This window comes from Topomyia yanbarensis, chromosome 3 (genome assembly GCF_030247195.1).
Source record: "Topomyia yanbarensis strain Yona2022 chromosome 3, ASM3024719v1, whole genome shotgun sequence".
In the NCBI taxonomy this organism is placed as follows: domain Eukaryota; kingdom Metazoa; phylum Arthropoda; class Insecta; order Diptera; family Culicidae; genus Topomyia; species Topomyia yanbarensis.
Window position 1 is genome coordinate 177,122,957 of NC_080672.1, and position 13,306 is coordinate 177,136,262.

A 13,306-nucleotide genomic window follows, 5' to 3' on the forward strand; every position below is an offset into this window, starting at 1 on the left:
TTGGCCGTCAGTGACCTAGAACAGCAAATTGAAGTTGTTTGAGAGACATTTTAGCGAAATTTTTACCTTTTTTGCTTTCATCGGAGTATCGGTTTGAATCACAATTTGCTATGTGATCGCACGCCACAACCTGTAACTCCGGAACCGGAAGTCGGATCGGGATGAAATTAAATAGCCATTTACGGGGACGCAATACCTTTCATTTGAGGCCAAGTTTAGTCGAATCGGTCTAGCCATCTCCGAGAAACCGATGTGACTGTTATTCTGAATTTAGATACTTCCGCCGGGGCTTCCGGAACCGAGGATGGTTGGCCAATGTGGCCAAATAGACTTTGAATGGATGTTAGTGACCTAATACTACAAATCGAAGCAGTTGTGGTCATATTTTGGAAAATTTTTCACCTTTATGCATTCATTGCAGAATTTATTAAAATCGACATTTTCTGCGTGTTCGTACTTATCACCCTGTAATTCCGGAACCGGAAGTCGGATCCATAAGAAATTCAATAGCAGCCTATGGGAACGTTGCACCTTTCATTTGAGACTAAGTTTGTCAAAATCGGTTCAGCCATCTCTGAGAAAAATGAGTGACATTTTTGGTCACATACACACACACATACACACACACATACATACATACACACATACATACACACACACAGACATTTGCCGAACTCGACGAACTGAATCGAATGGTATATGTCACTCGGCCCTCCGGGCCTCCGTTAAAAAGTCGGTTTTCAGAGCAATTGCAATACCTTTCTATTGAGAAAGGCAAAACTATCAACAATGTTCTTGAAACTGTTTGCTCATATAAATATGAATATGGTATCGTATCGTATACATTGCGGAATATTACAGTAAATTTCCATTTTGAATTGAAAATAACGAAATGTTCTGTGTTATATGAAATTGACAAATTGACATTGATAATTGAAAATTATCTGAACCTTATCATGTGTTTCATCAATCGCAAACAAGAAACACGCCCAACTCGATTCGATTAACACATTCTAGTTATGTTAGTGGACGTTCAAAATTCAAACATAGCCTGTGCTCATATGTTACATCGAAACAATTGACGAATAACATGATATGCATGATGTAAAACTGTGTGAAACATGCAGTTTGTTGAATCTTAGTGTTGGACGTAAAACGCGAATGAATAACATTCCAATGGCGCTCCGTATTCAGACAATAGGTAAATTAGTCGCACAACGTATAGCATGCAATGCGACACAAGTGTTGCAACAATAAAATGTTGCCAGATATTTTTCGCTTTATTTTCAATTTTCGTGATGAGGTGGTGCCTTAAGTACATTCGTTCATTAGTGAGATGTGAAAATGTGCACGGCGTCCCCGATATCGTCGGTGCTAGTTGCTGCTTCCTTACTGCTCTCGATATTAGCTAATTTTCTCTTTTGCAAGCAGTTAAACGCAGTAGGGCTGTTTACTAGCTCCCACCGAAAGCGAGAGAACACGCTCTCGAGAATCAAGAGATTTTTTTTGTGTTCACGCATATCTCTCTAACGCGCAGGGGGGATGCGAAAGTATTAATTCTCGCCCAATTTAAGAGGGAGTATTCCTCATCAGATGCTCAGTTACAGAAAGAGCATGTTTGAAAAAATGCCAATAAAATAAGATGGTTTCAAAAACAACAGAATGGCGATATTTTATATCAAATGAGTGCTTTATTTAGGCTTTGCATATTCAAACCAGCGATTTATATATACACACTAAGCCAACCCAAAGTTGTTCAGTAATTTCATTTGACGAGTTGCACAGTAATATTTAACGGAGATCAGCAATTGATTTAAAAAACTGCGAAAGCGTATTCATTTTTCAGCGACTTCGTAGATTTACGAATAATTTGCTGCTAAAACCTGGAATATTTTTAATTGAATTTATTATTACTTTTGCTTTTTTCGGTAAATTATCCACCATTTAGTAAAATACTAACTTGTTGTGATATTAAACATCATCGAATCTCGCCAAAAACATACAAAACACGTACAACAAAACATCTGTTAAATCGCCATATACGGGGTAAAACATTAACACGACGTGTTTGCACATTGCGAATACTTCTTAGTCTTTCGTAAACCATGAATTTTCAACAGAACCCAGTAAAAGCAGTAATGGTGAGATTTTTGTGATTGTCATTATGTTTGAGGTGTATTTATTCCTTGACTAGGGCAATTTTACACATGACGATTTTGGATAAAGGATTTGACTCGCAAGTATAATAATTAGAAGCCTGATAGTGCAAGGAAGTGTAGATTCAATCGCGAAAAAGTGGAAATAATTCGGCTTTATTGATAGTTATTGAAGATTTTTGCGAACAATAATGATAATGAGAATGTTTTGTGTTCAGAAATTCCGTGCTAAAATTCGTAATCAAATTCAGGAAATGTAAGATTACTTTCGTTCGAATTTCAATTTTCTGTACAACCTTTAAAAGCTGGTAAATTAATTTCCACTACCAATTCGTCAAATTTAATGATCAAATTACTGAACAAGTCAGCAATCCTCATCTGAAAATTTGCTGAGTATTTTTGACGTTTGGATAAAAACGGCATATCGCGGAGAGTTTGGTTTGGTTTACTAAATTAACGAATGGCTTGCTGTTGAAAACCCAAGTAAAATTTTCCTATAATCAATAATTCAAACTAAGTGTGTAATCTATGCACGTTTGGTGGAGCTAATTAATAGACATTTGACCATTTCACTAATATTAGGACACTTTTTATTAAACATGTCCTTGAGAATGATTTGAAGACAACGTTGATTTTATTATGGCAAAGATTGGATTGAGGCGAAAAATGGCAAAATACTGGTGTTTAAACGCAACGAAAACTTAATTCGAGTGCCCTAATTTTCACCCTGCTATTTACGGCAATGAAATGAAGATAGATTAGGCAATTTTTAAAAAAGCCGAATTTATATTTATTAGTCTAAAATGTGTTTTAGGATGTTAAAAATTATATCCCAAAAATGGAAGACGAATACGATATATAAATGTTCAAATTATCAATTCTTCCGCAACGCCTTCTGTGTAAACATCAAACCCACTGTTTTGAGTTGGCCGGAAATACAGATCGAACAAATGGCTTTTGATTGTTTTGAAATTTTCACAGCATATTCGAAATTGATTTCTCCAGCAACGTGTGTAGGATTTTAATTTCTTATTGCTTAATTTTTTTTAAATAACAATTTGTTTCGATTTTAATGGTATTTTCGGCGTTTTTTTCACTTAATAGTGCAACATTTCGCGGAAAAGCAAAAAAATCGAGAAAAAAATCCTACATATTCGCTTGCAACTGTTATAAGGAGATAGTTTTCAGGCCGTGGACTTCTACCTAAAAAACTCACATGGGGGGAAATGCTGCACAGTTGCCATCTTGTGATGAAATTACTAGAAAAAAGTATTTTTCTGATCCAATACATATGTTATAAATTCCTTTTAACAATATATGAGTTGAGATTGTGCCAAGAAAAAATTCCGAAATATGCCCATTCGTTCGAGCTCTACAGTGGTGTAACCCCTTAACGTTGTTCAGCGATTTCGAACTGGAAGCTGCCAATTCAAACATCTTTACTATTCCCAGAAAGTAAAACATGGATACTTATCATGAAAGCCTAGTTAAATATTCGAACACTGATGTGAAGCGAGCTAAATTTGGCTCCCTTGTGGGTAAAGAGTAAACTATTTTATTCTCATCTGCCAACTGAGCAATTTATCTCCGTTGCTCCATCAGACTATGATGAGGTAAAAGCAGAGCATCTAATAAAGTTTTGCTCTGTCACAAGCCAGAAGATTTAGTAATGAGAGCATATGGTTTCTCTCTGCTCTCCTAGTTACTGGGCAAAAAATACAAACCAAAATAAAACTCCTGATGTATGCGGGTGAAATATTTCTCTATCTCTTCGTTGCAAAGATGAGTAAAGCCTGGTTGCTATAGAACAAAACTCAAGCCTATTTTTTAGCAATGTGCCCCCTTCTATGTAAACTAAAATAAAAAAATCCAACTATTTTTCAAAAAACTGGAAAAATGATTGTAAGGTTCAACATTGTTTTTGTTTTGTAGCCGAAAATTTGTTAAAAAAAATTGTTTTACCATTTTTTTAGCTCCACATTTTCCTTCATTTGATATCAATATCATGAAAATCAATCTTATCGTTGATATCTTCCAAATGAATAATATATTTTAACAATTTTTTTCGTATGTTATAATAGTCTACAAATTAAAAAAAAGTTTATACCTTCAACATGGAAACTTTTCTTTGAACTACATGCAAAGGCTCAGTATTTGTTCAAAATAATAGGGAGAATTTTTTTTACTAAGTTTTCCGTGGTTCATCGACAGGCTATACATATTGGGCTTTCTCATAAAAATCAAGTCAATTCGTTGATTTGTTTTTGAGTTATCGTGTTTGCCAATTTGAAAAACGCGGTTTCGAGAAAAAAGGATGTCCCACATCAAATTGCATCACGAAACAAACGCTGTAGAAAATGACCCACTGGATATTTTCTCTTGAACTTTTGGGTGGAAGTAGTTTAGAGTGTATTGTTTACACTGTATTTTTATTGGAGTTAGTTTTTCGAAAATTGTAGCCGATAGATTGAAATCTGCGTGTGTTATAGCAAATATGTATGTGTGTGGAATGCATGGCTGTTTAAAACAAAAGAAGTTCAGCGTGGCCACCGAGATTGCGGGAGACCTATTTAGAAGTTCAATACTAACAATTAAGCGGATAAAAAAATTAAAGGGTTGTGTACAGGACACGACCACGGTGACATTAAAAATGTAGCTTTTTCAAGAGCGTGCAAATGAATTATATCTATCACACATATCGACTCACGTTCTTGCTCACTCGCCTGTTTTTATATGTTACAATTTGCTATATACCCTCCCCATTAAAACATAATTTATTGAACGTCATTTAACGGTAATCTATTATTACAATCAATCAAGCATCTCACTGGGTGATTGGCATTATTTGGCTGATCCATCTAGTAAAAATAGGCTGGTCTGTCCAGAAAATATATTCAAAAGAAAAGATCCATATTGAGAACTGTGATGAGGAAGCCCACGCCCGCCAACGGAAATATACAGATTCTCCATGAAATATGAAATTTCATTTTCCATTTAAATTTTCAATAATGTACTAATGAACTTAAGTAAACAATCTTAAGGTTAAGTATTTCTTGATCGATTATTGGTTGAACAAATGAAATTATTTGATAAATTACATTGTTATACAACGTTCGCACTACTAGTTAAAACGGGTTTTTATGCTATCTTGGAGACATTTTTTTTTTTTTTTTTTTTTTATTTCGATTATAGAGGTTTTAACCTTAAGGTCATTCACCTCTTCGGGTTAGAAAAATCTCTTAGGAAAAATTTCTAACCCTATGTGCGGGGTCGGGACTCGAACCCAGGTGCGCTGCGTACAAGGCAATCGATTATTATAACGTGTTATAACTCTGTAGTGTAAACATTGTATTATTAAACCAATTCTGCAGCGTTTTATGTTATATAGGTGTTTTATGTGGTAATAGGATTGACATAATTATATCTTCAGTACAGCGGTTCGTTTCATAATTTAAAACAGATATATTTTAAAATTTAACTTGGTATACCCAACCGTTCTATTTGTTGAATACTTTAAAACGCGATTAGAACTGTGTTTTAAATACATAGGGTAGGACAGATACTCTGACTGCATAAACTGGGAAAACAATTTTAAGTCCAGTAACGCTTAGGACATGGCTTGAATTTTAATCGAAAAAGAACATCCGCTTAAACTGCTGCTGGGACGGGAAGTTCTTTTTTAAAATTTTCCGTTTTGTGTAGTACGAAACAAAGTGCTTGAAATTAGAAAACAAAAAGTTCTGTTGGGAATGTGATTGTTTTCGATGCAATTACCTTCAGATTTTTTTTGCGCGGGTATACAGTCCGCTTAAATGAAAGCCGCGTAAATTAAAAAAAAAACGCGTAAATGAAAACCGCGTAAATTTTCAAAAAAACGCGTAAATGGAAACCACGTAAATTTCAAAATCCGCGTAAAAAATACCGCGCAAAAGAACACGGAAAAAGACCAGAGTGTACTCTTCTATATAAAATACTACGCTGCTGAACAGTACAATAACTACAGAAGCACGTTGTCAGATGCCTTACCGACAAAAAACATATAACCGAAATATGAAACATATGAAAGCCAATAGGCTCTTTACCCTACGCAGCTACAAAGCGCCGTAAACATGGATTAACAACACACGCAAAAAATAAAAATATTTTTTTTTTCAACGCAACACTCTTAAGCAGCACACATAAGTCGCATCCTGCCGTTTTGAATTCGCGTCATCGAAGGTACGGTGTCGCCATCTACAAAAGTTGTGCATGTGAGTGATGCAAATGTAAACAAATGGTATTAATTTTTCGTCAGTTTTCAAATGGACCATTTTCATATTTTTAAGAATATTGAGTTAAGTGAATAAGTGAAAGGGGTTAAATAGACTTCCGCTAAACCTTTCTACTAAACCACCAAACCTTTGTTGAAGCTTTTTCGCAGAAAATATGGAATAAGAATTTCACGTTTTAGCATAGGTTTTCCTCTTGGTTAATTGCAAATTGTGATTTTTAATATACAAATATATTGAAACGTCATTTTAATGGTATGAGCCAATAGAGCATCAGCCCAATAAAGCATAACGGATATAGTTTGTTAGTTTTTTGCCAGAGAACGTGAAGAAAAGTTTTTATAAACTGGTCGAATTTCACTGAAAGTATAACTATTAAAGACACTCGTGGTTCTGAACAGAAGTATGAAAATTCGGAATCGACCGAATTTTGACCGGTGTGTATTGCTCCTGATGACAAGCGGAAACATGTGCCCAGCCAAAAACTACCTAGATAGCATTCAACTGCTCAAAACCCACCCGTGTTTCTTTCAAGCAAACTATATGCAAGTATATAGTTCTAAAATCTTATTCGTCATTACTGTGATATCCTCTCCGTGGTTAAAGATATCCGTCTGCGTGGTTAAAAACAGCACATATCCTGCTCATCAGTATACTTTTCATTTTGTTCCATATACATTGATAGCTCCTGGCGGTATAAATATGGCGAAAGAAAAAAACACATTTCTCCACAACAAACTAATTGTATTGAGAGAAATTTTTACCATAAGTTGGATACATATTGCTTTTCAATCTGTAAATAAAATTTTGGGCGAAAAGGTGAATTCTCAATACTTTTTATCATTTTGAAAACTTGTTTGTTTTTTGCTTCACAAAAATTCGTCATGTTGAGGACGCAAAATAAACATGTTCTACGACATTTTTTACTCGTTTTTTCACCAAATTAGGTAGTTTGATGATTTTTATTTCGATTTGTACTAACAATTTCGTAAATTTAAGAGAAAACGGTTGAAAACGGCACGTTTAAAATTATTCATTTTTCATCATTCATTTGTTTACATGAACTTCACGCACACAAGCTGTCAAACTCAGCTTCGTAGTCGCGAATTAAATCCAAACCACCCCACCCACCCACTTTGCAAATCATTCTGTGCTGGTACCCGAAAAATCCGCACACGGCCACCGCTGCCGAAAATTCATAGCGTGTACCGCTTAGTGTAGCGTCCAGACGCTGCAGCCATGATCCTACCCGTTCGACATAAGAACAAAAACTGATTCAAACGTGTACGCGTCACCTCTATTTATAAACTAACCGTATATGGTTTAGTTACTTAGGTGCGAGTGTGTGCAAATGCCAACGTTGCCGAAAATCGATAGCGCATATCGCATCGCCCGGAGACAATGTTGCTCGTATGGGATATTAGCAACAACTGATTTAAACGGGCATGCGTCGCTTCTATTTATGACTTTTCGTGTGTGATTGAGCGACTAAGGTGCCCTCTAATGACGGCTGTGTCTGAGAAATCTGCCTCACGAATGGTAATTTTCCCGTTTTTCGTGAACTTTTTAATTTTATCAATTTCCAAAAGTCTACTTTTATTGGAGAGATAATTAATTATTACCAATATTTAAGTTAGGTGTTTCTGAATCGGTTGGTGTATGAATGATTAAAATCTAGTAATATCGGAGTTATAAGCGTGCAAACCTTACATAGTTTCGTTACATGGGAGATAGTTTAGATTTTAGAATGACACCTAGCCACAGATAGAGGAGTAAGACATTTTTAATATCAAAAGAAGTCGATTATTTTTACCCTCTACAACAGACGCCCTTCTTATGCACAAATGAGTATAATCTATTTTGGGTTTAAATTTGGTGCAGTTCAAACTTTAGTTTGGCTTCCTATTCGGATTACACAGCTAACAAAATATTTTTTTCTTCTCTACAGGTTTTCCTCATTTAAAATCTACATTTGGATCCGCTACAAGCCCATGTTTACCAGGTATGAAAATGCACAATGATGGTGATGATTATCATTACATAACATAGTTTGTTAAAATAGTATTCATTCAAGAGGACTATCCATTAATTATGAGACCGAAGACAGGAGTGCTTACCTAAGCCATGATGTAGCCCTATACATATATGAGATTGGGAGTTTTCTTATTCAAAGCGCAGTATATTGGGATTGGCTCAAATTAGTGATTTATATAAAAGTGCGAAGAACATGATACCATTAGAATGTAAATATTTATCATTTTTTGTAGGAGACGAAGTGTTTAGATCTATTATGGTATGCTCCTTCCTTAATCTATCTACTATGACATATCACTATTGATAAGTGATTGTCGTTATTGAGATACACACTCTTCCAGTTAGGAAAACAAATTTGTTTTTTACCTGCTTAGGATTTGCAGTCCAAATATCAAAAGGCTCCAATGTTCCTTTACCGAGGACTCTTATAGCGGTAAGTTTTAATCTACTTGGTACCGCCAAGTGCTTAGCTTTGATTTTAGACCTGAGTTTAGTCCGGTTTAAGACGTTAGTACCTGTCATTGCAGAAATGGCTGCACCCTGAAGCCAAACGAAAACAGTTTAAAGGCCAACATGTTCCTCTTGCATACATATCAATAATTTGAATCAACTAGCAGGTATAATTGAGCTTTAAATACCATTTTTTGATATCCTTTATCGTCCTATCTAGAAAGTGCTGCACGCTCATTTCAAAATGCCACGTTGAAGTGTTATATTGCAGGTTAGCAGAAGCCGAATCATTTTGAAACAAACCGTCGAATGAAATCTTATAATTGGATGCAGAGCTGCATAAAATAGTTTTCGTTTGTTAGTTTACTTATGGCTATGAAAATGAGTTAAACTGTTTCATTTGCCACAATTTTTTAGTCATTTTAACAAAAGGAATCAAAAGAATAGAATAAGTAGAGTAAGGTGGGGCAAAAGTGCGCACCTAACAGTTTTCGTAAAATAACTATTGGTAGAAAAGCACTAGAAAATCGGCATGATTACAAATTAATACTCTTATCACACATCTTCAAAACGTAATACTAGATATCTCTTGGTTTTGTTTGTAATCCGAGAAATAGTTATTTTCTTATGAATACTCAAATACACACTTTTACCCCATGGTCGGGGCAAGAGTGCGCTTAGCACGGGGCAAAAGTGCGCACAGCTTAAATAGCCGATTTATTTCCGCCCATAAATTAAACTAATCAATTTTAGGATATCCATCCCCTCTTACTCTTCCTTCAAAACTAAAAAGTACCCTTCCCTCTGCCTCGGTTGATGTTGTTCAGTTTTCCATTATGTTGAAAAAAACTTGGATGTTTCATCTTTTAGACAATGTGGTTCATGATCAAACTGTCACCCCTGGTAACATCATTATTTGTCATAGTTGGGTAGATCACTACAAGAATTCTTGCGAATATGCCATTTATATTGCAAATACATCTTTATTTACATATTCATAGTTTTTTGGTTCTTTTTTAATTACTCTGAGCTGTCGGCACTCTATATTTTTCCTTGGAACCAGTTATGCTGATGCTTTTGTTCCTAAACCGCTCATATCAGTCGTGATTTGACAGGTGAGCTCGCAGTTATTGAAGATGCTGGTCCCTTCTTTAAATCATGGAAGAATTAGTTCAATTTTTATATAAAAAGCTTCACTCGCGTCTTTTGATTTGGGGCGGATATGCTATGCGCACTTTTACCCCACTGTCAGTTTTTTAACTTATTCAATTGTTACGAAAATTACTGAATTTTTTTCATCAAATCAAATATATCTCGCAACGAACCATACATTGAAGATTTTTAGGGTACTGTAGTTTTATAGATCCTGATTTATTCAAACAGCCAATTTATGATTCACAAAATTCAAAAAATAATATCAAATCAGCGAAAAATAGTCCTTCCCCCTTAATTTCAAGCCACTATATTCAAACCTTTCATGCTTATATGTGCGATTAGTTGACTTAATGATACACTAAATCCATACAGAGTTGCCAGGTTCTAGCGCTTGTGTGCTTCTAAAAGTCCTATGCGCACTTTTGCCCCACGCGCAATTTTACCCCACCTTACTCTAATCACAATTACTACCCTTTACCATGTTATATCTTCTCACAAAGAACACAATTAGCAAGTTGAAGTTTATTTATATTTTTAATGCCTTCGAAAGAGTTCAAAACAAAGATTAAATATAATATTGCAAATAAAGCCGTGCCATACAACCTAAGTAACGTTTTTCAATATGACGGCAAACAATCTGCCACCAATATTTTAACTTTGATCGTTATTTATATGATAGCAAAGCTTGCTTATATTGTTTCGCAATTTATAATTTTCCAGCATATCCTGAACGATTTGCATTTCTGCTGTAGAACAAATTGTCGCTTAATTCTTAATGATAGAACAGATATCTATAGGGTATGAAAGAGTTGTGAAAGTTAAGACTGGACAGATGACTTGTCAAAATGACGCAAAAAGTTGAATACGGAAGAATACCCAAAATCGTGTCGAAACTTTAGGGGGCTGTGTAAGATATTATCGGATAAAAAATGATTTCTTAATTTTTTTTACAAGGATTGTTTGTCTATTCGGTCAGGCACCACGTCGAAAACTTGTTTTGCGGTGTACATCATAATTCAAAATCTACTGGACCAATCGTTGAGACATTAGCACAGTTGTTTTTCATGTCATTCCACAAGTGACTACGGGAGCTTTCATTTTTGGTCGATTTTCGAATTTTTCGTAGAACTTTGAATCCAAAGTCCGATTTTGCCAAAACGATAACATGTGTTATTGTAAAAATAATAATATTAAGCATTTCGCAAAAAGCTCTTGTAGTTACCTAGGCAATTGAGAAGTACTGTGTAGGAGAAGAACTGTCTGCATCCAGTGTCAGGTACTATTTTTAATTTATTATTTTTGTCAATCCATTATCAGACAAATCGCATGCTTTAAGATGTAAACCATAATTAAACAGTTATTTTGCAAACGGGATTTGACGCTTTCTTATTTTTGCATGACGGCAGCAAAATTTTGTTGGACTGAGCGTTTTAACAATCCATGATGTCGAAGATTTACTTCGCATAATTATCTGAAGCATATAAATAATTGCATTCGGCATTTTTCATGTGCTGCAAAACAGAAATTTATACAAACATTTCAAAAGAGGTAGGTTTTCACTATTTTCTATAGCCATTTGATTTAATTTGAAACAGTTAGATTTGGCTGAACTTTCCGAATATTAAATATAAGTAATGTTAATTTTTTCCTTTTTTATTAACGACTGAGAGTGAGTCAATTTTCCTATTTTTATGTATTAACGACATTCAAATAGCAAGGAACAGGAAAATGAAGTATATAATTCAATATTAAGAGCCATAGTACTCTAACTCTTGCTCATATGACCCGTTCCACGCTTTTCTAAACTTTCTCTTTCCAACTCCTTGCTCCCCTTGAGTACTATGGCTCTTACTATTGAAAAATACACTTCATTTCCCAAACCCTTGCTATTTGAATGTCGTTAAAAACATAAACAAGGAAAGGAACTCTTAGTCAATAAAAAAGGAAAAAAGTACCATAATGGGGATCCATCCAGAAGCTTTGGGTGAAAGCAGTTGACGCCGTGTTCAATCAGTACACAGTGACCATACGCCACAACTGTTGATGGACACACAAAATACCGATTAAATAAAACACCTCGGCATGCAATTAGCGAAGGCAAAAATTAGCTCATTCAATGAGTTTCAACGTCGTAAAAAGCTTTGTGTGGAAATTTACGGTGTCTTAACTTTTTGTGGATTCCGACAGCATGAAGTAACAAGTTACTTTACGCTCGTCCGGACATGCCGTATACTCAGGTGATTCGCATTTCTAATGCCAAAAGATCCTGACCCCTGCGGTAGCGGACAAAAAGTTAAGTCACCGGTAAACTCTAAGCTTGCTCATATGACCCTTTCCACGCTTTTCTAAACTTTCTTCCATCAACTCCTTGCTCTACCTTGAGTACTATGGCTCTTAATATTGAAAAATATACCTCATTTTTCAGTCCCTTGCTAATTGAATGTCGTTAAAAATAAAAAAAAATAATGTTATAGAGGGTCTTTCAGGCTAGCGACAAAGTGTACATTTAGAATTATAAATACTTTCACAATAACTCATTACCGAACAATACACCCCATAACATTCTCGATTGTATGCACCATTATTAGCAAAACAGCAAAATAACAGTTTAGCCAATTATGGATCCTAAATAATTCTAATGTTATTTTTTTTAAACTAAATCGAGGATTCCAAAATTATTTAAAAGAAATAAATCAAACATCAGACCATTAAAAGGCATAAACAGCGAACTTTCAATTAACTTCATTGTGCGGTTTTTGAACATAGTCGTGTATTGCCGATCAGAACGCAGTAATGCAAATGGCGGCATCCTGTTACCAGAAGAAGACAAAAATATGTAAAAAATTGCCATGTTCCTCTTGCGCACTTTCGTTATTTACAATCCTCTCTTCGACTTTCTTCTGGATAAATATGGCTCTCTGTGCTCGCAATAAAGATGACAATGAATAAGCCAATTTTATCAGGTAGAAAAGACAAGCACCATCGAACTATATCTACTCGCATTTTCGATTTCCTCGTTCTTTCTTCCTCTCTACATGCTTGATTAAAATTGCTCATCGAAGTGTTGCAGGAGAGCGCATTAGTATAAATCGAATCACATGCTCAGATCAAAGTTGTTTTTGCGAATTATAAACAAAAGTGCAATAAGAATTCTTTTGGTGTTTTTCTTTTACATATCGCTATGAGAATAAGTGGGACCATTTAATTCCTTAATATAAATCCATAATATATTATTACGAATTA

At 35.0% G+C, this 13,306-nt stretch overlaps 1 protein-coding gene across 3 annotated transcripts in view; it reads left to right on the top strand.

The window, feature by feature from the left end:
• The window catches only part of LOC131693974 (visual system homeobox 2-like), a 251,652-nt gene that overhangs the window by 65,460 nt on the left and 172,886 nt on the right, over nucleotides 1-13,306 (top strand). For all 3 annotated transcript variants that reach the window (XM_058982289.1, XM_058982287.1, XM_058982288.1), the window contains exon 2: nucleotides 8,373-8,426. In XM_058982289.1, coding sequence (XP_058838272.1) covers nucleotides 8,373-8,426 — 54 coding nt within the window. The remainder of the gene's footprint in view (nucleotides 1-8,372; nucleotides 8,427-13,306) is intronic.